The sequence below is a fragment of the Rattus rattus genome, chromosome 11 (assembly GCF_011064425.1).
Source record: "Rattus rattus isolate New Zealand chromosome 11, Rrattus_CSIRO_v1, whole genome shotgun sequence".
Lineage (NCBI taxonomy): Eukaryota > Metazoa > Chordata > Mammalia > Rodentia > Muridae > Rattus > Rattus rattus.
In genome coordinates, this window is record NC_046164.1 from 4,293,849 (window position 1) to 4,317,933 (window position 24,085).

At 41.1% G+C, this 24,085-nt stretch overlaps 1 protein-coding gene across 1 annotated transcript; it reads left to right on the forward strand.

Annotated features, from left to right (window-relative positions):
* Positions 1–21,643: 21,643 nt before the first annotated feature.
* LOC116912462 (growth-regulated alpha protein) lies at positions 21,644–23,421 on the forward strand. The gene is made up of 4 exons (XM_032916528.1): positions 21,644–21,760; positions 21,850–21,973; positions 22,092–22,172; positions 22,813–23,421. Exons 1-4 carry the CDS (start codon positions 21,691–21,693, stop codon positions 22,826–22,828), a joined length of 291 nt encoding a protein of 96 aa, XP_032772419.1. The 5' UTR covers positions 21,644–21,690; the 3' UTR covers positions 22,829–23,421.
* The last annotated feature ends 664 nt before the right edge of the window (positions 23,422–24,085 follow it).

Genomic DNA, 24,085 nt, shown 5'->3' on the forward strand with positions numbered 1-24,085 from the left:
GGTACCCCATGGTCAGTGTTCTCTATGTATTGACAAACTGAATTTTTGTGGTAGTCTCCTGTCTACTGTGAAAAGAAGCTTCTAAAGTAAATGTTAAGCTACAATTACCTGTGAATTTTAGGACAGGTTTTTGGAATATAATTGGTAATTATACTGGTTTAGGAAACTGGTAATATTGGAATCTCATCTAGGATCTATAACTTAGCAGTGACAGGTAATTGATTAGGTTGACAGTGTCACACATTAATTTTCTCCTACTGAGTGGGCTATTAGTCTGATTAGATAGCAGTTGAGCAGCCCCAAGTTATGTGTCACTAGTCCACACTTGGATGTATCTTGTCATACTGGTCATTATTGTGGTTCATGGAATTTACAGATTTGTTTTGCTTCAAACAGCAAAGAGAAAGGTTTTAGAAATAAATTACTTTTTTTTGTCTCAAATAGCACTTTGCCATAGAAATCAATGTTCTCTAAGGCACTTATCTCAAGAGGATTTCCTCACAATTATGGAACCCTGGATGTTCCATTTACATTGTCAAAGACCCTTGGATCCAGATATATGGAATTCCCAGAATACTTGCCCCAAATTGTGAGGGCTAGCCCGCAGACAAGCAGAGTCGCTTCAGTTCTGAAAAGACTGTTCCTTACTCGTATGAATTCCCTGAAATGCCTGACCACCCAGCTGCCCCACAGACTCGGCCTCTTGTAAAATAAATGCAAACATAACTCTGGAATTCAGAAAAAGCAGGCCTAGGAGTACTGCAGCCAAGAGCAAACAGATGTCAGTACCATGTTAAACTTTATAGCCCAGCACTTCCCTCTTGCTATAATGTCTATCACAGTATCGATGGCACCGAGCCAGTCTACATTTGTAAATTAGAAACAAAGCATTTGAAAGTATTTATATGATGTTAAAAGAAAAAACTATAGCAAAATCTACTGCAGGCCATTCCTCTCTATTAACTAGGCTGAGATGCAAAAGTGTATAAGAATGTGTCACCGTGAGCTAGGATCAAACAATATTTGATATAATGCAAGATCTGAAAAAGCAAATTTGAGGCTAATTTTATCAAATGACACTATCCTGCTAGATAATTTAAAATTGTTGATTTTGAAGACTCTGGGAAAGGTCTTAATTTTTAGAAATGCAAATAGAAAACATAGTTTAAATCAATCTTTGACAATAATTGCCTTTCTCATCGAGAGTTTTGAATTATTCTCTATATGAAAAATAACAGTTGGGCATGATGGCATATCCCTGTAGTCCTAGCTACTTTGGAGACTGAGGTAAAAAGACTGAGAGTTCTAGAGCACCCTGGACATCATAGCAAAGGCTTCCCTAACCATAGATAGATGATAGATAGATGATAGATAGATAGATGATAGATGATAGATAGATAGATGTAGGCCAGCACTCTACCACTGAGCTATATCTCAAGCCTAAAACTTACATTCAGAAAACATCAGCAAAACCCCGACTATCTCCAGAGATGACTTTAATTTTTTTGTGTGATGATGATGAAAGAAAAAAGCAAGAAAAGTAAAAACAAAACAATAACAAAAAAAAAACCTTCATGCTAAGCACACACCGTGGTAGACAGGGATCTCAGGATGGCTAATGACTCAAGAATCTTCAAAATGGACAGGAAATGATTATGGTTTAGGTCTTTGTCAATAGAATACTGCATAAAAATAGTATGTGGTCCAATGTTAATAAGTAAAGATGTTTGCCAGTGGAACCTTTAACACAAGTTTATATAAGTTGTAACAAATAGGCTTATAAGTTCAATTAAAATATGAAATACATGCTTTCCAGAGCACATTTAGTGACTAAAAGTCTCCATCCATCAATTATGGCATTTTAATTTGATAGAACCTACATAACTGAAAAGTTCAATGCAAGTCAAACCTGACCCATGAACTTAGACCAATATGGTAGGAAAAAAAACCTAGCGTTAATGATAGTGGTTCGTGAGAATGTTTTGATTTCTTTTGAAATCAGAAGGAGAAAATGAATGTTTAGAATGAAATGAGTTATCTTTCCCCCAATCAAACCAGATGGAAATTTTAGAGTCTACAAAACATGTTTCTAAAACAGAAAAAAAATGCTGAGATAGTTAAAATCCTATAAAACATAAATGTTGATTTTAGTACATAGTCCCACAGTGCTTGATGAATCAAAATCCCTCAGAAGTCATTTGGTATTTCTGCCAGCATTAATTTAACACACATAGAGAGCATGTTGTAACAGTCAGGTATCAGACAGTTTCGATGCCCTTTCTGTCTGTGAATCGCAGGCAAAAGAAAGCTCTATTGATCAGATATGTGCCTACCGTCACACAGTGCTAGACAGAGAAATGGCCGAGAGAAGAGTGGATCAACACTGCCGGGAAGCTGAGTTTAAAACACTAGCGTGCATGGTCGTGGGTAGAGACCTGAGTTTGTGTGCTGCTGAGGTCTTTAAAGCTATTGCCACACTGCTGGGGTGTGCCTGCATCCTTGCTGGAGTTACTGGAAATTATATAGAATCCAATATACACCTTGTACCTTGTACCTGCACCTGAGTCGACCCGGACAGAGAACACTCTCTGTCTTTTAACCAAACTTCACTGTGTTTAAATTTTAACTTGACATTTTGCAATACACATACACACACACACTTCAATTTGATTGTTTTTATTCGTGTTCCTAATTTTAATGATACTTGTATTTTGAAATTATTTTCGATGCATAGAAAACCTTTAAGAATGGTATGAGGAATTGCGGATTACATCCTATCTATGCTTTCTGAAACTTCCTAAGAACAAGGAAATTCTACTAAAACTAGAAAAAATAATGGTGGCATAAAAGCATTACTGAACCTACATATTTTGTTAAAGCCATGATAATTATCAATAAATTATAATTTATATGCAGGGATTGGTGGACAAACAATGGGATCCAGTTTAGAGCATTGCATCTTAGATTTTACTGATGTATCTGGTTGATTTTTATTATTCTTAAAAAGTTCCTTAATCTGAATTGTCTGGTGTTTCACTGCGATTGCACTTGGTTTTAGCACTGAAGATTCAAAGTGATGTGGTTTTCTTGTCATTGTGTAATAGGGGGATATTTATTTATTTCCAGGACATACACTTGTTTCTTTATTTTTTGATATTATAATAGAACTATATTTTCCATTTCTGTTTCCTCCTTTCAAACTTTCAATACATTCCTTGTTGGTATCCCTATGTTTTAACAACAACAAAATATTTAAAATATTTTCCCCTCAATGAATAGAACATAGAAGTAACTTTATGTCATGAAATTGGTGGATCTGTTAGTTTGCTGGGCATGCCATACAAAATGACATAGGCTGGTTGGCTTAACGATCATAACTTTTCTCACAGTTCTGAAGACCATGAAGTAGGTGGGGTGGGGCAGGGGGAGCAGATATTAGCTCCTTCCAAAAGCGCTCCTCTTGGTCTACTCAGAGCCAGCTGTGTTCTACCAGTGTCCTCAGGGGTCCCTTTCTCTGGGCATCAATCCCTCAATTCTCTACCTCTTATATGGGCACTGATTCATTATGATCAACACAAATGAATGCTCCTTTTGGTTAAAAGATGGTCCCAAATATTTGACTTGGTAAGTCATTCTCATTCCTTTGGCTAATACTCAGTGTTCTAATTAGCTTCTTGGTTGCGGAACATTGACGAAAACAACTTGGGGAGGTAACTTGACCTATGGTGATATTCTGTGGTGGTCTGAATAAGAATTCCCCGTCCCCCCACGACTAATATATTGGAATGTTTGGTTTCCAGTTGTTAGAAGGATATTTTGGAAGGATGAGGATGTATGCCCTTATTGGAGAAGGTGTGCCACTAGGGGAGAGCTTTGCAAAAGTCTACATCAATCTCACCATCTATCTATCTATCTATCTATCTATCTATCTATCTATCTATCTATCTATCTATCTATCTATCTATCCCATCCATCTATCTATCTATCTATCTATCTATCTATCTATCTATCTATCTATCTATCTATCTATCTTGTTGGGAGCCATTTAGGAAAGACTAAATTAAACAAGTGACTTTCTGGAGACAGCTCAGCCTGTTGAATGCCATTATTAAATAGTATCATAATTCCTGGGAATTAGCCTTCCCTGTTGAACATATTTTCTGCAGATCAACAAAGATGTACTCTCTTGTAATGCACTGTAGACAAACTGATAGTTTCAATTCCTAATACTGACTTCATAGGATTTTTGGACTTATGGAAGTAATTTTGACCCTCTATAGTATAAAAGCTACAATTAGAGCTCTGTAAACCTTCATGCGTCACAGGCTATTGCACCAAGATAGAAATCAGGCATGAAACACATTTACTATCAGAGAAAACATTCCTTCTAGGTTGCCTGTGAGACCATTATCTGATAAAGGTCATAAATGGGAAACTTATTGGTACAAGAACAGAATATAAAATATTGAAGGAATTTATCTACACAAAACGTCAAAACTAATGAGAAACAAGGTAGACGATTTGCCTCTTGACAAGACCTTGCTAACTTATGACATAAGAATTATTGTTTTAAAACTTAATGAACTTGTGGAGCTAGTGACATAATACAGTTTAATTAGGTACTTGTCTTAATGGAAACACATGTAGACATTTCTGCTAAAACTTCTTATTCAATTTATGGTGAACCTTTGAAATGTAATGATGCTTGGAAAACCATTGATCTCTCTCCTAAGAAAGTGTAAGAACTGAGGACAATGAGAATAAGAGAGAGGGGGCTTCCCTCACTCAGCAACAACAAGGAAAGGATCTTTTCTTTCACCAGTAGAAAGATGAGGCTTTTTCTTTCAGTCTTCCTTTCAGCAAAAAACGGGGGAAGGCTTTCTCTCTCTGAGCATTGAAGATTGGAGCTTATTTTTCCAACCGGAATTAATGAGTTCTTTCTGTGCTGGCGCCTGCTCAATAAAACCTGCTCATGGGGCTTTGGTTCCGTCCATCATATATAAATATGTATATGGCCCATCATATAAATATATGTGATGTGTGTGTGCAAATACTGCATCAGGAAAGCAAAAAGCAGAGCCAGACATGGGTTGGATAGTGTCTGTTAGTAGTCATGCGCCTGACTTTAGCCTGATAGCCTCTGGCCCAGAAATCTGACTTGAATCCCTTGCCTCTCTAACAATCACATCCTCCCTCTGGTCACATCGGCAGCTAAGCCAAAAAATAGTCAGAAGAAGGTGACTTCATACTCATACTCAGCCCATATGTCATGGCTCCTTTCCCTACACTACAATAATGACAAGTCCAGTATCATGGTCTCCAGGAGAGGCCCTGTAGAAATATTGTCTTTTCTCCTGTCCACCATCGAGTGTAAGTTCTGAACGTCTCTCTCAAACCTTCCCCTTTTGTCCTTCCTATCCTTCCTTTATACACCCTTTCCTTTTCCCTTCTCAACACTTATTTCTGTAGCTTTTCCTTATAGGCATGATCGATTAATAGGAAAAAACCGATAAATGCTTACCATCTGGACACCCAGAAACCATGGCTATTAAGGTGTGGGTATGTTCTTTTCATTTCTCATGTTATGTCCATGCTCTACAATTTGGGTTCCACTGTACATATAGATTTATACCCTGTTCATTTCACTTTCTTAACGTCAGTCAGTAGTTCTACTCCATGATTGTCACATCGTTAGTTCTAGGTGTGCTTGAATCTGATAAGTATTCTAACATACATTACCTGGTATGGCATGGTGTGGTATGGTATGGTATGGTGTGGAAAGCAACCATGACATATGACCTGAGATACGAATAAGTAGTCACCTTATTCTAATTAGCCTTTTGGCTTAGCTGCTAGGCTGTGTGTTTAAATTAAACATTTCTCCTTCTTACCCCATTGTGCTAAGCCAAGCCCCCACCTCACTTTTGGCCCTATCACTTAGAAAGCTCCTAATGAATCTCACCACACCGCCTTTCCTGCCAAGTGAAATTTCTAAATGCAAACCCAGTCATGCCTTCCCCTGACTCTAACCTTCAGGACATGTTTACACGCCATTCCCCTCAGGATTCAGTTGATGCTCCTGAACCTCATAAAACTTCCTTCTCCCCCTACCTTTTCCAGAATCTTCTATGGGTCCATTCTTCCATCCTCCCCCTTCAACTTTAGTCTTGCAATTTCTTGTTTATGAGTCTTTTGTTCATACCGTTCCCTCTGTATGGTGTAGACCAGGGGTTCTCAATCTTCTTAATGCTGTGACCCTAAATACAGTTCCTCGTGTTGTAGTGACCCCAGTTACACAATTACTTACATGCTACTTCATGATTGTAATTTTGCTACTGCTATGAATAGTAATATAAGTGTGTGCTTTCTAGTGGTTTTAGGTGACCCCTGTGAAAGGGTTGTTTGGTCCCCCGAAAGGGCTATAACCACAAGTTGAGAACCGATGGGGTAGGCCTTTCACTTCTGGGTATGATAGAACCCATAAATCTGCCAGTGTCCTAATAGAGAAGCTGCCTAGACACTTTCTGAAAATCCCTTTTCCCATTCCCCCTGTGTTCCCTCATCTAGATAAAGAGCAAGCTCTGTTCTTTCCAGTCTATGAGGCTCTGCTCAGTCTACTATCCTGCTCTTATATGACTACGTGGAGTTCTTCTCTTTAATAACATGAGCTGAAAATGAATCCCACTCCTCTGAGATTGTAGGGAACATTCGAGAAAACTCATGTTGACCAGTCTTTCACTGTCATTCTGGCTCAGCAGTCAAGAGTTCCTTCTCTTGGCTCAGCTCTAACCTCAGCGAGCCTAGCCCATGAGTCACAAATTCCTGAACACAGTGCTTAATTGACACAGCGAGGAAGCTCTGTCCACACATGGGATTTCCCAAGGATTTTAAAATCTCCCTTTAAAATACCTTTCCCTAAGCATTTCCACCACAGATGCCTCCATCAGTGAAGTAGAATAACAGAGATAACAGGGCAATGCTGCTCTGAAGATGAACCAGAATATTTCCCCGAAGAACCTGCCTTTAAGGAATTACAAAAGAAGGCATGGAAGGTATTTAAGAGATTCAGCCCACAAACTTGATAAATTCAAACTCAACGTGCACATTTTAACAGAGCAGACATTAGGCTGGTTTGAGCAAGGATTAAAAAGACAGATGGAAATTTCTATGACTGGATCAAAATTCCAGATCAGTGCCAAGAAAATAAAACCATCTCTTTTAAGCATAAGCTATTGGAAAGCGTTAGTTAACAGCACTGTGGTGACATCATTCTGATTCACTACGCTGACCTTTGTCGCCATTACTAGTTACTGGGGTCAGTTCCTATTCTAAGTGTGAGGACGAACATTTTTACATAATTTAAGCAACACTGTTCAATCAAGCAGATCATAACTTCAAGACAATAATAGATGCGTGTACCACAAAGGAGCTCAACCCCTTGGTAGGGCAAGCTTTTGCCAAAGCTTTGGAAGGGGTGCCAGGAATGTGTATCATATATTTTTATAAGTATGCCGAAGTCCTACATTTTAATGAAGCTGGTTAGAACTGTGCTCTCTCCCCTTTACCGTCACTTCCTTTCTTGGCTCTTCTGGGGCTGTGTGATACTGGCATAGCTGTAAGCACTTTTGAAGTCTGGCTAAAGGGAAGTTGTGCACAGTGAAATTTAGCGCACGTTTAGTGATATTTATTGGTTCACTGTTACATTCTGAATGGCTCTGGCCAGAATACCTTTTATAAATGCCTCTTTGTTCCCTACACATATTCTTTCGACTTCCTGATGCAGAAGCCAGACCATGTCTGAGTCATCCAGGTCAGCATGTTACAGCCGTGGAGGAACATGGTTGAAGTACATCTAGCTAGAAGATTGGCTAGGGGAGTTTCTTCCTATTAGTAGGGGGTAGAGTTATGAAGATAGGTAAATCTACATCAGTCCTAAACAAACAAAATCATCTCACAACATGTTCAAAATAATCAATGTGTTCAATTGTTCATTTTCATGCATTTTTTGAGGTATTTGTTTGGAACGTTCACGCTTGGTTGGAATTTGAGCATGTTACATAGAATCCACCAAGTTATTAGTGTTTGTAGAGCATGCATCTGCAAGACAGAAAGCTCTGTATATGAAGTTGTGTTCTAGTGTCGTCAGGTATGTTACTGTGACAAAACACTGACCAAAAGCAAGTTAGGGCAGAAAAGGCTTTACTTCAGCTTAAAGGTGAAAGGGTTCATCACTGAGAGGAGAGAGGGCACAACTTAAGCAGAAAATTTAACCAGAAACCACAGAAGACCTCTGCTTGACAGCTCACTCCCAGATACATCTTTGCTAGCTTGTTTATATATAGTCCAGGCCTACCTGCCCAGGAACAGTGCTGTTTACGGTGGGCTGGGCCCTTGTACATCACTTAAGCATGAAGACAATCCTCCACAAGCATTGCCACTGGCCAGTATGATCTGCACGATCCCTACTTCTGATTCCCTTCTCAGTTGACCTTCTAATATCGAGTTGACAAGTTAAAGTTGACCAGGACAAATTGCAAGCTTTATGCATCCAACTACTAGCAGTGGCTAAAGTTTCACTGATAAAAATGTAACTTAATAATTTAAATTTATAGCATTTTTTCATGCAAGAATTTCTTGTAAGCCACAGGTTAATAAACACTGAAGAAGAGATGAAAAGCTTTGGAAGATTGCACGGTCTGAAATAAAAGGAAGATTTCTCACAGCCGGTAGGTTTCTATTTCCATCACAACAACACACTTCTATACACAGAGGGATCTTATTCGCTAATGTGGACAACTACTTGGCATGGATTCGTACATCAACATAGAAAAGCTTAGATTTGAATCAATGGCTGGCCTGGGAGACACTGATCATTATGATTACAGATGGAGAGAAGAACAGTGACCATAATATGGATTTATAATATTGGTATGTTGAGCATTGACTGTAAAGCTTCTGAATTCCTCCAAACCAATAACTGGGACAGCTATTTTTCAAACAATAAAGGTTAAGTAGACATCGAAAAATAAGTTGCTCTTTCTATTATTTGAATAGGAAATTGCCTTAAAATACTTTTATATGAAGAAGAAGGAGAAGAAGAAGAAGGAGAAGGAGAAGAAGAAGAAGAAGAGGAAGAAGAAGAGGAAGAAGATCATGAATATGTAACCAAATCTGTGCAGTTGTTTTTAAGAATGAGTACCAATTTTCTAATATTGAATAATAATTTCCAGAATAAACATGTCCTGGGGTCATTTTAGGGATATTCTCTCCTGTCTGTCATTAGCTCCAAGGAAAACTCATTGGGCTGGAGAGATGGTTCAGTGGTTAAGAGCACTGTCTGCTCTTCCAGAGGTCCTGAGTTCAATTCCCAGCAACTACATGGTGGCTCACAACCATCTGTAATGGAATCTGATGCCCTCATCTGGTGTGTCTGAAGACAGAGACAGTGTACTCACATAAATAAATAAAATAAATCTTTTTAAAAAAGAAAACTCATAGACAGAATTGGTGTTATTCTCGCTTACAAGTGGGTCTTGCTTTCAATATTTAGGTCAATTCAGGCTTGAAAATCCACATTTAGATGACCAGGTCGTTGGAAACGGTATGCTATATGGAACTATGCACTCTCTGTACAAAGAAAATTCTCTAAATTTTTTGTGGTAAGATTAGTCGTCCGGTCATTCTTCAATGTAAACAGAGAACTATGCCATAATATATCAGGAGAGACAAAAATTTACTTACTCATTTGTTCAAGGCTGAAAATCAGCTACAACTTTTATATAAATGTTTCTCCTAATCTTCAAGCATCTCCTTTGGAAGGGTTGGTTCAACGCTAGAAATTGAAGATCCAAAGTCTTAGCTCTAACTTTGCATTCTTAAATTGTCCTTGAGAGTTAGGAAGCTAAGGAATCTCTAACATCTCTGAAGACTGCTCCTTGGGGCTGGTCTGCCTGTCAGTGGCCTCTCCCACCTGTGTTTTGTTTCCATTTCAGACACAGTGTAATAAAAGAACTTCAAATATTATTTAATATGCCAACTCCTTTACCCCAACATCTTTCACCTCTTCACAGGATGAAAACAAAATAAAACAACAATAACAACAAAGCAGAGGCTAAACAATAAAGATACACTGTATGTTGTTTTGTTGTTTACAATAAATGTCTCTTTCTGTGCTCAGTTTTACACTGAAATCTTTCTTTCAGGGATGTCCCATGGCATGATGTCCTTTGGGCCTCATGAAACTTTGATCTGTCAAACTTTTAAAAGGTTTTGCAGTTTTAAACTTCTTAAAAGTTTCATGCACATATTAATCCACTGTAAACTCCTCTAGGGACCATGAATGATGTTTGCTCCTCACATGGAGTCAAAGAACAATGTGGCCTAGATATGAAAGGTGGCCTGTTCCCTCCTGACTCTGAATCCCTTCTCCGTATTCCTGTGTGACCTTGATGCTGTCTCTTTAGTTCCAGGCCCTAATGTGCAAAAACAAAGCAGGAGAAGAAATTCAGAGAACAAAAACAAAGAGTAAGGGATAACTGGAATTAACTCAGTGTTTCACCAAAATGTAGACTCAATTAATAACAGTTATTATAGTCCAAGTGTCCCAGATATTCAGTCACATTTTCACATGTACAAAAAAATTGCACTTCTGCTACTCTTAGCTCTATTTGAAGTACTATTCTTATACCGCTAACAGGGCTTATATTGTGGTCTATCTTATGTTAGAGAGAATTGAGGTAGGCTGAAAGTAGTTTTCTAAAAGATGAGATTTGAAGAGTGACCTGACATAGTTGTCCATGGCCACCGCTCTCTGATCCCAGTGCATTCGTTTGTTTCAGTGAGAATATTTACTGAGCAGGTGGCCAGTTAACAACACTAACTTTATTTGTCGTCTATGATTTAGGTCAACCTCTCTGAATCCCGGTTGCCCCACCTATACTGTATTGTAGGTTGGTGTGAGAGTTAAATGAATTCATGCACAGAAAAAGCCAGGATCCTGGCTGCCCAGAGCAGATACTCCATGTATATTTTAATTCTCACCCTCTTTGCTGTTTTGCCAACTAATTCTTCTTCATCATGAACTCTGTGGCAGCCTGAAGACCCACAACACATGCATATTAATAACTTTCTATATTGCAAAGCAGATAGAGATTTTTGTAGTCATTATAATCAAGTAGTTAGAGATTTTCATAGTTTCTGGAAAAGCAGATGTCACAGTCAACTCAAGGCCGGTCACACAGCTCTGTCGTCTCCATATTTGAGTCCAGCAAAGTGTCCCTGAACCGTTCCCATCCCTGTGGTCACTCGCACAGTGGTACGTTCAGCAAGCAAGCAATCCATTTTAGAAAGACACGGCGTGTCAGGGCCGTGCATTATTTTATTTGAGCCTAGAACATTTCAACAGAAGAGCTTAAGGCAACATTTAATGTGACAAGAGGAAATGGTTCTGATTTTGTGCCAAGTTCCCTCCTTCTCAAAACAGGTCTAAGTCCAGTGCGGGTGACTCACCTGCCTACCTTCAGGGGACCGTGCAGATCTAGAGTGCTGGAACACATTAGATCCAAAGTGAAGAAACCACTGTAAGGCAAGATATTCTTAAATCAAAATGTCACAGGAAACAGATTATGTGTCCACTAAGCACCTTACCGTCTTTTCATTATAAGAAGATCGTCAAGCCTTATATGGCTCAGAGCTTGGATACTGGAAGTCCAGACGTCATTGTACTGACTGCCCCAGGGTGCTCCCAGCTTCATTGCCTAATGGAGGATGAAACCATGGCAGATAGGTATTTAAGAGTTTACAGGGTGAGACAGGCCCAGTGAGAATTATGTTAACCCTCTCTGAGGACAAATCCACAATGCCCTAAAGCCATTCTACCAGTAAGCACCTCATAAAAAAGAATCTTATCACTTTTGAACAGCAGCACAAGGGTAGAGTGTAAAACTTACAGCTTGAGTTTCTGGGAGACTCATTCAACCTATATGCCAACTACTGCACCGTGATGGTAGAGACTTTCAGGCAAACGTCTGGAAAGTCATGGTTGTAATTGTAACAAGAAAGAAGTGGTCTTAAGGTATTACTTTCCTTAGCCTTAGGATGAAATGCGTCATCTTCAAAATTATAACAACAACAAAAGAGAAACCTCTAATGAAGAAAAGCTAAGCCTTTGCCCAATGATATTTACTCAATGAGAAGACTTTGACAGAGCTTTGGTAACCTTGGTGGATGTCAAGGAGCAGGGCTCAAAAGGCTTCAAACCTGTGTGTCTGACAGCACTGACAAAGTCATATGCACGACCCTCCCAAGGCCAGTAGTGAAGGGCTTCACTAAAGTACAACTGTGGTTTTTTACAAGACGTTTCCTGGAACAAAATGTTGTCATGCTGACACAGTACAAGTCTCAGAAGAGGACTCCAGGAAGTGGGGAGTTTGACTATAGGTTTCAGGCCTAGAACAATTCATTTACACTCTCTGCATGCTACAGTGGGTTAAAGCCTGGGACTAGACTTTCGCACAACCCTGACTTACCCAGATCGTTAGTCGAATTAATCACTTTCTCTTTCCATACTGTTCTAAACTATACATGTCTGTTCTCTTAGGATCTTTTCAACTATCTGCCAATGAGGGTGACTCAGAGAACTGGTCACCAAGAATCCTCAGTGGGAGCCCATTAATCATTATTTGAAAGAGAACACCATACCTCTCCAGCCCCCAAGCCATGTAGTAAGAGATGGACACATTGCTAATGACTCCCCCAGAAGAAATCCTTTTGTCTTTCAACATTTTTTCTTAGGTAGTAGCACCTTGGTTTAAATGGAAAGAAAAAATGGTAATTCCAGGATCTGTTTTATGGGGACAAACTGTTAAACACCCTTTGCGTGTGACAGCTGCCTCAGTGGTCAAGTCAGGAAAGAAAGAAAAAACCCTCTGTGAATGAAAAGTAGACAAACAGCTAAAGAGCCTTAGTTGAGAATGCTGGAGGACAGGGCAGAGATCAGGTATGAGGAGTTAGAAGCAAGAGTGTGTTGCTAGGCCAGCTCTTAGAAAATAATTAAAAATTAAATTAAAGCCCCGGTGTGGACCATTTGCATATTTATGGTGTAAACATTTCTATGACTAAACTTTTGTAACCAACCGTTGATAAGGGCTAAAAAATTTCCCACAATTTAGCAATAAGCTCTGAACACAAGTGAGCTGGCCTGGCCAGAGAATAGCAGTAGCAAATGCCAAGAAGTGCTCGCCTGCCAAGGTCTAACTCCCATGGTATCTCCAGGGTTATGACTCTTTCCTTGGCTATGAAGCACATGCTTTTTCTAGCACTGCCTTTTAAAGACGCCGTCACTACATCGTACTTGAGGGAGTTTGTACTCATCCCCCGTTATTCAAGAATGGTCTTTCCAGTGAGTGTTTGAATTGAGTGAAGTAAGTCGCTCCTCAAAGTGACAGCCACAGGACTCGTGACAAGTACTTTCCCCTCAACGAACCCTTGTCACACTTTAGACTTCTAAAAGGATGCAAGAATTTACATTCTAAAATAAGCTGACATCATTCAAACATCACACACACACACACACACACACACACACACATTTGCCATTTACCACTCAGTAAAGTAGCCTTTCCAGAATTATTTTTCATCTTCCATTTGCCTAAAGTGATCCTGGGCTTGACTTTACAAAGAAAGGAAATAGCATGACCGTTTGTTGGCATCCTGTTGACCTCTGCATTCAAGGTCATGCTGTTTCCTCTTCTGCTTCATCCGTGGCTTCTCCTAGCAGCCTAAGGACAAGAGCGGAGCTGACCTTAAGGTAATTAGTTACATCTAGCGACACATGTGCCGTGAGTGAGCAGCCTGAATTTTGAAACAAAAGCTCATTTGGCAAGACTTCAGTTTGTTGAGTCATGAGCCTGACAAGTAGCTGCAACCCATGAAGTAGCATTTCCTGAGTGCAAGCATGAGAGAGGGAAGTGCGGCTAAGCCTTGTGCCAATGTTGCTCTCTGTACTTCTGCCTGAAGCCACAGCCTCATTATAAAATTCCACTCTATTCCATTCAACCCCAGTTCCATGAATCAATGCAAAGATCAGACTTTGAGACCATACGCCAAGACTTGAGATCAGTATTGCCCAGGTTTCAACTTTCTCCTGCTCTGTGAAAGTTCTCTCCCAGGAATGAACAACAGCTCCTGACTGTTAATCCACGACCTGCGCCACCCCTTACATGATGGATAACAGCAATTTGGGAAACAAGTTTTCTGTGGTTGAAATTCTCATCTGTTAGAATATAAACAATTATAATTAACATTATGAAAGAAACTCTATTGAGACAAGTGAGAATAGTGCATAAAGTTCTTCAGCTACAAAAATAAAAACAGATGATGGATTGACAGATAGGTAGATAGATTAGATGATAGATGATAGATAGGCAGGTAGATAGGTAGATAGATAGACAGATAGATAGATAGATAGGTAGATAGGTAGATAGATAGACAGATAGGTAGATAGATAAAACAAGAGCGACTTTCCATTAGCCCTGTGTATGGCTTTCTCATCCTTTTTTTGTAGACTAATGTACATATTTTACATTCCGTGGAAGAATGTCTTCTCAGTTAATGTTAATGACTCAGGAGAATTAGAATCCAGGATTTGAGGGTGTGGCTATGTCTCAGCAAAATGGTTAACATTGAAGCCTTCAGGACAGGTTTCAAGGCTATGGGAAAGAACTCTAAATAAATGAGTTCAAAATAATTTCTCAACTATAAGAACTATAAGGATGCAATATGAATTAGGAGAGATTTCATGAATCCAAAGGAACAAAGTCAGCTCACCTTGTGCCAGCTTGTCAGAAAGATACTCAGGCAGGCAGATTCCTGAGTTCAAGGTCAGTCTAGGACGGAGGGGAGGTTAGGTCCAGGTGTGGTAGAAATGGTAATTTCCGGGCAGGGTCCCACCCAACTAGCTTAACGGCTATGCTTAACAAAGGAAGACAGATCTCTGAATTTTTTTGCAAGGTTAAGAAAAAATGTATGCTTGCTGTCTCAAAAAAAAAAAAAATTAAAGGACTGGCCTCAGTAGATGCTGATTCATACGATAATCATAAGGAAACCTGGAGTAAACGACTGGATTGGTATGTAAAATAAGAGACTGGACCTGCATTCTGCAGGAGATGAGCCAGAAAAAAAAAATTAGGATAAAAAGGGAGAACAGACAGACAGACAGACACACACACACACACACAAGCAAGTAGGACAGGGACCGAGAGATCTTGTAGAATAGCAAGCAAGCAGAATATAGAGATTCGATCTCTCTCTCTCTCTCTCTCTCTCTCTCTCTCTCTCTCTCTCTCTTTCTCTTTCTCTGTGTGTGTGTGTGAGTGTGTGTGCCTGTGTATGTGCATGTGCCTCTGTGTGTGTGTGTGTGTGTGTGTGTGTGTGTGTGTGTGTTTATGGGTGTGTGAAGGGTGTGTCTATGGTACCAGTGTTGTTCAGGAAAAGGTGTGAGATCCTTTTGAGCTGGAGTGACAGGCAGTACTGAACCATCCCATGTGGATGCTGGAAAACAACCTCTGGTCTTGGGAAAGATCAGCATGTGCTCTCGACCACTCAATCACACCTCCAGGCTCACAACTGATTAACTTTTAATTTCATCTAGTAGGAAGTGGGGTGCAGCGGTAAGGTATGATAACCTTACCTTTTTCTTTATCTCTCCTTCTTGCCTGCCAGAAGAAACATCCTTAGTTAGATAATGGAATCAATGGCTGTTGACCCAGTTGACAAAAAGATTCAAAGAAAATTTGCTACGTCAAGTAGAACGGGTACTGTGTTAATCTTTTATCTCTGCTGTGAACATTGTCCCACTGCCACTATTATCAACAAAAGCATCTGGAGCAAGCATTCCTGCCAGGAAAAGGCCAGTCTGTGTAGCAATTTACTGTAGCTCTCTGCTGTGCAAACCTCTAGGGGTGATGAAATCTGAGAAGCATGTCCTTTAGTTTGATTTTTTTTTCTTCCTGACTGGAAATATTCAGCAAAATAAGCTCTCACAATTGGAAATTTGTGTGTGTGTGTGTGTGTGTGTGTGTGTGTGTGTGTGTGTGTGTGTGTCCAATGTTTAATGGAGCGGAATCCCTGAAGGAAGGGTTTTGTGGTTTCCAGGTTGTTTTTCTTCTTTCTCTTCTGAGTCAAGCAGTTACTGTTACACATTCACTCACATGGATAAAACACGAAAGGGCCACAAAACAATACTTTAGCAAAGAACACACAATACACTGTGATATAGTCCTTATAGAAGCAATTCTAACCTATTATGTGTCATTCCATTATATTTAAATATTGGTATAACCCACAAAAGTTATTTCAGGAAACACCAATGTGGACCGTGGCCTAAGGTTATAAATTATCGATTTGGACACTTCTTGATGACAAAGCCAAGCTTTGCCAGTCTGTATTGGGATTTCCTTCTTACCTCTGCTTCCTGTACTTTGAGATCAAGTGAAGAAAGACAGGATGCATAGACCAGTTGGACCAGCCTGTTTGTCAAAACTCCTTTGGGGGTTGAACAACCCTTTTACAGGAGCTGCCTGAGACCATTGGAAAACACAGACATTTGCATTACAATTTATAACTAGCAAAATTACAGTTACGGAGTAGCAACAAAAAGATTGATGGTTGGGGGGGTCACCACAACGTAAGAAAATGTATTAAAGGGTTACAGCATTAGGAAGGCTGAGTACCACTGGGCTTCTCACCCCTCTACACTCAACCAGAATTCCAGCTCTTGACCCCGTGTCTGGCATACCTGCAAATTTCAGGGCCGAAGCATTGGTGTTGGAATGGCCAACTAAATGCAGGAGCTCCCGAGTCTTGTTTCCATTGCTGTAACAGAATTGCGGATTGAGTGGCTTATAGAGTAAATGAATTTACCTCTTACTGTTCCGGAGGTTGGAGGCTGGTGAGTTCCAGAGCATGGTAGTGATGCAGGACTTGCTCTGCATCATAACATCATAACGTGGTGACGGAGCGAGTCAACAGGAAGGCAGAGAGAGGGAGAGAGCTGGCCCAAGTCACCCTGTTATCATCACCACCACCACTGCTGCAACCAACCAAGGTCTAAAATAGCAGCGTTAATCCATTTACCAGGCTGTGCCTTGGTATCCTAACCACATCTTAAAGGCCTCACCCCTCAAGGCCCTTACTTCGAGAAATAAATTTCAAAAGGAGCTTGGAAGGAGACACTCAAAGCATAGCAGAGGGGCTCTAGGCTGCAGGGACTCTGGAGGAAACTATTATTGTCACATACACATCTCTGTGTAAGTTCCTAGAATAAACTGTCTTGTTGAAAAAATAACTATACTTTTCAAGAAGGAGAAATAAACACCTAAAATACAATGCACAGGCTTGATACACTTTCTCCACCTGGCTTTTCCTTCTGGCCACTGATTTTCTGTCTACTGAAATACTGCCTTTAAGAGCAAGCGTCAGTCTTGTATCTGAATGTAATTTCCCAGTATGATCACACAACCTCAGCTCCTTACCCACAATTCAGTGGGTCACATTGAACCGCATTAGCAGGGAGATACACGAAAGGGCAACTGTGCTTTACACGTATTCTCCAATGCTGTTCAGAGCCCCTGCTTATCATCTCTGATAATCTCATGCCCAATGGCAAGCCCTTTCATTCTCATGCCCTAGCGTTTCCTTCGCCCTCTAACATCCGCTTGCACTGTATCGTTGTGACCGCCAGGATCCAGTTTTCATCTCTTATGAAGCATGATCCTCGCCACTTCACCACCATCAAGTGTTTCTCACCTCGACAGAACTTTTGAGTGCTTTCAGGGGGCTGACAAGGATGCTCTCCCTGTAGCCACCTACACCCTCCAATTGCAGAGTGCCCTGAAAGCATTATTTGGTTTTATACATACCTATTACATGCAGGACTTCCATATAGTTCATGAGTGATTCCTCTTCTCTAACCACCCGGCTTTCCTACCTGGTTCTCATGGTTTTTAACCTCCTCTCCTTCAGATGACTCATGAGCTCAGTCTTCAAGCAGAGCCCCACTGCAAACATCATTCTCTCTAGAAAGTGCCACATCTACGAACACAGAAATAAGAAAGCCCTTGGCCCGAACTTCTACCCATGACCTTTTGTCCTTCTGGCTGTTGAACTTGCGAGTTTATAGTAAATGTTTTCAACATATTTCTTGGAGACTCGCTATTTTCCTCTACCGTAGGGAATCGTTTCTGCAAGTTGTCTTCTCTATGGCTTAAGGCTTCTCCTTTCTCACGGTCTTTATCCTGGTTTATCCTCAAATTATAAAATGTTATTGTTAATCAAAGTTTGTAAATTGACATGGGTATGTATCTTATGAAGCATTTATAATGCAGTGCCTTCTGATCCTCGCAGGGCCTTCCCAGGTCTTGCGATCCTCTGGTCCAGCATTGGCAGGCCCAGTGGTTAATGTCCACTACCTTCGGACCCTCAGAATTGTCTTCCCAAATCCCAGCCGCTCCTCAGAGCACGTCACTCTCACTGGTCTCGATCCTTCGGTAAGGTAAACCTGAGCTCCTTCCCCAGTGTGACAATTCCTAACCTCACCTCCCTTTAGCCTCAGCATCTCCATGGATATTTGTTTTTTTATATTAAAAAAAAGTTAAACCCCATAACTCATATATTAAACAAAGAGTCAGTAAAACCCATTAACCTCAACAAATTTGTTTATTACTTATTTGATTCTTTTTATTTACTCTGCTTAACTTTTGTCATGACAAAAAAAATCCATAAAATTTATCAAAATCCATTAAAAATTGTACATCTTAGTGATATTTGTATAGTCTTGTTGTGCAACCTTCACTGCCGTCCATTTCCAGAATGCCTTCATTATCTAAGCGGAAGTCCTGTGACCATTTGATAATTCCATCTCTGGCAAGATGGGCCAGTGGGTGAAGTACTTGATGGGCAAGCATTAAGACCTAAGTTCACACGCCCAGCATCAAAATAAAAATGAGCAGTGAGTGAATGCACGTCTTTATGATCAAGCACTGTGGAAGTCCGGATAGGCAAGCAGGTCCCAGGGTTTGGTGACCAGCCAGTCTAGCCAAAGCTGTGAGGTTTGATGGGAGCCCTGACTCCAAATCGAGGTGGGAAGCAATCAAGGAAAACACCCCAGTATCAACCTCTGTTCTCCACATACTTCCAACACACATGCATACATGAACACACCCACACAAAGACAACAATAATAACAACTTTCTAAATCTTTTTCCCCTTGGCAACCACTACCATAAGTTCTGTATTTATGTCCTTCCTTTTACTAAATGGAATGTATAGAATATTTTTAATTTTAATAATTTCATCCCATTGGTTTGTTTTTAGTTAACGATACCTTTAACAATACTTTTACAACTTTTACCTCAAGGATACTCTACCAATGTTAACTGGTTGCAATTTTAAATTAGTTCCACGAGGAATGTTTTTTGAGACTTAAAAAGGTTGAAAATGTTTTAAGTTGATGGTGTCCGTTTACCCATCCGTGAGAGCATGGTTCTGCACACGTGCAGGAGTACAGGTGCCAGCTGAGGCTTCAGGCTTCAGACGTCTGGAGCTGGCTTTACAGATGATTCTGCCGAATAGGGGCACTGGCAACTGGACCTGCCTCTTTCACAAGAACAGAACATATTCTCAGCTGCCGCCATTTCTCCAGCCCCGATGATCCTCTACTTTTAAGAAATGACTTCAGAGAGTTCATTGTTATGTGATTTGCAGCTTGTGTATATATAGTGGCATTCAGCTATAGTAAAACAAGGAGGAATTCCCTCATCTCAGTACATTTCAAAACAGCTACTCTTAGGCAATTTGGAAACAGATGTAGTGTTTGGTGAAGGACTCTTGTGCAGATGGCTACCATTTCCTTGCAGAGTCCTCAGGGAAGGAGGGGGTGGGGAGTAAGGCTCAGCACAGGTGATCGCTGATCTCCCAAGGGCACTTTAATCCCATTGAGTGTCCCACCTTTATGACCTCACCTATATTTGATTATCTTCCAAAGTTCCAGTTGCTTATGCTATCGGCTTGGAGCTTAAGGCTTTGACATGGCAGAGGGAGGCCCATCATTCAGTCTGTTGCCAGTACAGTTGTAAATCACCACTTCTGCTTCCTTTATTCAGCAGCTCTTTGCAGAACCCTTAAATAGCACCTGGTGCTAACGCATTTCATCTTAGTATCAGCTCTGTGAGGCAAATACTACTATTGGCTTTCTTTTACTCACGAGAACCGTAAACTAATTGAGGTCGGATAAACTGCCAGTGCCCTTTCTGTGGGGATTTGCTGTAGCTGAACTTCTAGCCCTGATAGCCATGGTATCTCTGTACAGGTAGCCCTGATAGCCATGGTGTCTCTGTACGTGTAGAGCACAGCCAGGCAAAGGGTTTCTTCCATCTAATGCCTCGGGGTCTCCCTCACAGAGGCATAGAATCAATGGGTGTTCATCTAGGGTCTACATTCAAATACTAACAACGACAAAAACACAGAACCAGCCAAACAAACAACAAAGAACTGGAAGGCTGCAGTCGGACAGATTCTGAAATGGTTTAAATAGGCAGCTACAAACAAGTCAATAATTATCTAAGCCTGCTGTGTTTACTGAGTCTAAGAAGCACTTGGAAGGTAGAAGGAGAAGGCACGGAAGTTCAATAGCTCATTCTAGGTCAATAATAATAATGGGTAATAATAATAATGATAATAATAATAATAAAATACTTTCAAGGACTCGGTTTTACAATACAGATACATTCAGATTGCACGTAAATAGTTGTGCCGGCAGGCTAATAGTTATAGAAAGGCATAGTCCTTTGCAGTTAAACTGGTGCTTGTGACACCTGTGGCCTTTTGTATCCGGGGGCCATCCTCAGCCCAGAAAAAAACCCACAGCTTTCCCGTGGACTTTCCTTAGTCAAAACAAAATATGACCTTCCGTTGGTCAGGTTAGGGATGCTTCAGGAACCATACCGGGAGTTTGGGAGTTCTGGAAGTTCCCGAGTTCAAAAAACAAAGAAGAGATTGCTACAGCATTCTAAAGTAAACAGGGACCTAACCTTGGCCGTGATCTTTCTTCTCACCCTCTTCACGTGCCTCCCGGTTAAAAACCACCAGCTATGATTTACCACAAAAACTGTAGGCAACAAAAGCAAACGACCTCCCATGGGATAAGAGACGGTAGATGTATTTTTTGCAAATGCATTAATCTGAGACATGAATGGAATCTGCAAAACTCAAAAGACAGAGAAGCCTCCATCCCCGCAAATCACTGTAATACTAAGTGGAGTCCTAGGTGGCGTGGCGCCCACGTGCACATAACGCGTGTGGCCCACCTCGCCCTGCGCACTGGGTACTCTGAAGTCTCACCACTCCCCCCTGAGCCGTCACTTGTCCAGCGAAGCGCGTCACTCCCTCCCCTTTGGGACTTTGGGGCAAAAAGCAAAAATCCCAGAGTCTAATCCTTGGGAGTGGAGCAAGGGGGAGGAGCGATGTCCTTTCCGGTTGTGGGGAAACACCCTGTGCTCCGGGAATTTCCCTGGCCTGGAGTTCTGGAGTTTCGAGCATAAAAGGGCTCGCAGGAGCCCTAGAGCTCCAGATCAGGACTCAGATCCTAAACCAGCTCCAGCACTCCAGACTCCAGCCACACTCCAACAGAGCACCATGGTCTCAGCCACCCGCTCGCTTCTCTGTGCAGCGCTGCTGCTGCTGGCCACCAGCCGCCAAGCCACAGGTAGGTCTCGCCACTGCTGTGCCGGGGAGGAGCGACCTCCGGTGGGCGCAGCCGCCCACAGTCCGCTGACCTGGTGTCTTCCCCCTTAGGGGCGCCCGTCGCCAATGAGCTGCGCTGTCAGTGCCTGCAGACAGTGGCAGGGATTCACTTCAAGAACATCCAGAGTTTGAAGGTGATGCCGCCAGGACCCCACTGCACCCAAACCGAAGTCATGTGAGTATCTCTCTGCTCCGCGCAGCTTCTGCCACTCCCAGAGTGACCCAAAGCCTCCCACGCCCCTACACTCATCCTAGCGGAACTTCCTCACGTGGGTCCATCCTTCTCTCTGCAGAGCCACACTCAAGAATGGTCGCGAGGCTTGCCTTGACCCTGAAGCCCCCATGGTTCAGAAGATTGTCCAAAAGATGCTAAAGTGAGTTGTGACTTGTGTTTGTACTTGGGACTAGAGTCGAGCTTGGGAATAGTGGCCTCAGACCCCTGAACGTTAATTATATCGAGGATAGTCTGTGCTTATCTAGAGGTCGGCAAGTTGTGGTTATTATTTTGGTAATTGACCTTAATTTGCGATCATTAATTGGTTCTGATGGTAGAGAACTGTGTCCTGCTTTGATGTGGAGGGTGGGAACAGGTGTCCCTAAAAGATGGAGTAGAAGTGGCCAATGGCCTATAAAGTCTCTGGAAAAAAACGGGATCCTTAGCAAAGCATGCCCCTGAGCCTTCCTTGGGCAGTGAGATTTTCCTGAGTTCTAGGCTAAGGTCTCTGTGACTGTTACATAATTTCTTAAATTTAAGCCAAGCAGAGGGGAGAGCAGCAGCTATATCACGTGTGAGAGAGGATTAAAGTCACGCTTGTAAATTAACCCATCGTGATGTGGGCTTTTTTTCTTTTTCAAGCCAAGTGATTGATTCCACAGGGACCCAGATTTCAGTTCTACCGAACTCTGGGTGCAAGCGTAGACATGTACAGACCCCTTCTAGAGCCTCAGGGACTGGGATAAGACAGAAAGGCTTTGATGACTCTTTGTAACAATGACTCTTTTTTCCGTCTTCAGGGGTGTCCCCAAGTAATGGAGAAAGAAGATAGATTGCTCCGATGGCGTCTGTCTGGTGAACGCTGGCTTCTGACAACACTAGTTTTACACATTGTACGATTTCTATTGAGGGTCCTATTTATTTTATGTATTTATTTATTCCACCAAGTGTGTGGTTTTTATTTTTACATTAATATTTAACGATGTGGATGCGTTTCATCGATGGTAGTTCAAGTCCGATTGTGCCGTTTAAAGATGGTAGGCTTTAAATATCTCATTAAACTAATATTTATTGGGAGACCATTAAGTGTCAACCACAGTGCTAGAAGGTGTTGAGTGGGAAGAAGGGCGAAGAGATGAGAGTCTGGGATCGTGTTTTGTGTTAGGGTGAGGAAATGTGTGAGAGGCTATGTTTGTATGTTTTGAAAAGAATGTTATTTATTGAAAGCTGTCTTTCATATTTTATGGTCAACATTGATGTGTTGACGCTTCCCTTGGACATTTTATGTCTAATTCGTAGGGCACAATGCCCTTTTATATTCTTTAACCAATGTTCCTTCTCGTCTCAGGACAGAGAAGTTCCAAGGACTGTTACAAATGAAATGAAAATAAAAGTTTTATTAAAAAAAATAACATGGGTGCTTTTTGTTTTATTCTTCTTGACATCGTTGTTTATAGCTAATCATGTGCCTGTGCTGGCTGAAATTTCTTATGACTTGCTTACTTGGGGAGGAACATTTGGTATTCCCGAAAAGCACATTCTGTGCTCCCCCAAACTTCTTGACAGTTCTAGTTTTACATAAAACATTGCTATTTTCTACACTGACCAATTTTCTATTAAAAAACAGTTCCCTTAAAAAAAAAACAAAAAACGTTGTTCTTGTTGTTCTTTAATTTTGAGAGAGGGATCATGCAATGCTGTCTAGGCTGGCTTTGCACTCCCAGTCTTCCTGCTGCAGGCTCCCTGCATGCCAGGATCAGTTAGGCAGAGTGGGCACACCTGGCTCTAAAATTCTTGACGGACTCCTGAAGTCTTATAAACATTTTAACAATCCTCTTAGTATGTGGGTCTTCCAAACTGTGTAATTATCGTTCCCTTTTAATGGGGTTGGTGACTAGAGGTGAAAAAGTGGATTCTTTCAATAAACTTTAAAGCTCTGTGTTAATGAAAATGCTAGTAAAAGTAGTGGCTTACACAGAAAAGTACACACTTGGAGGTAAAATACATGGTTTAAGAAAGCAGAATGCCGGCTAATGAGATGTATGGTTTTGGAATATACCATGTTTATAAATG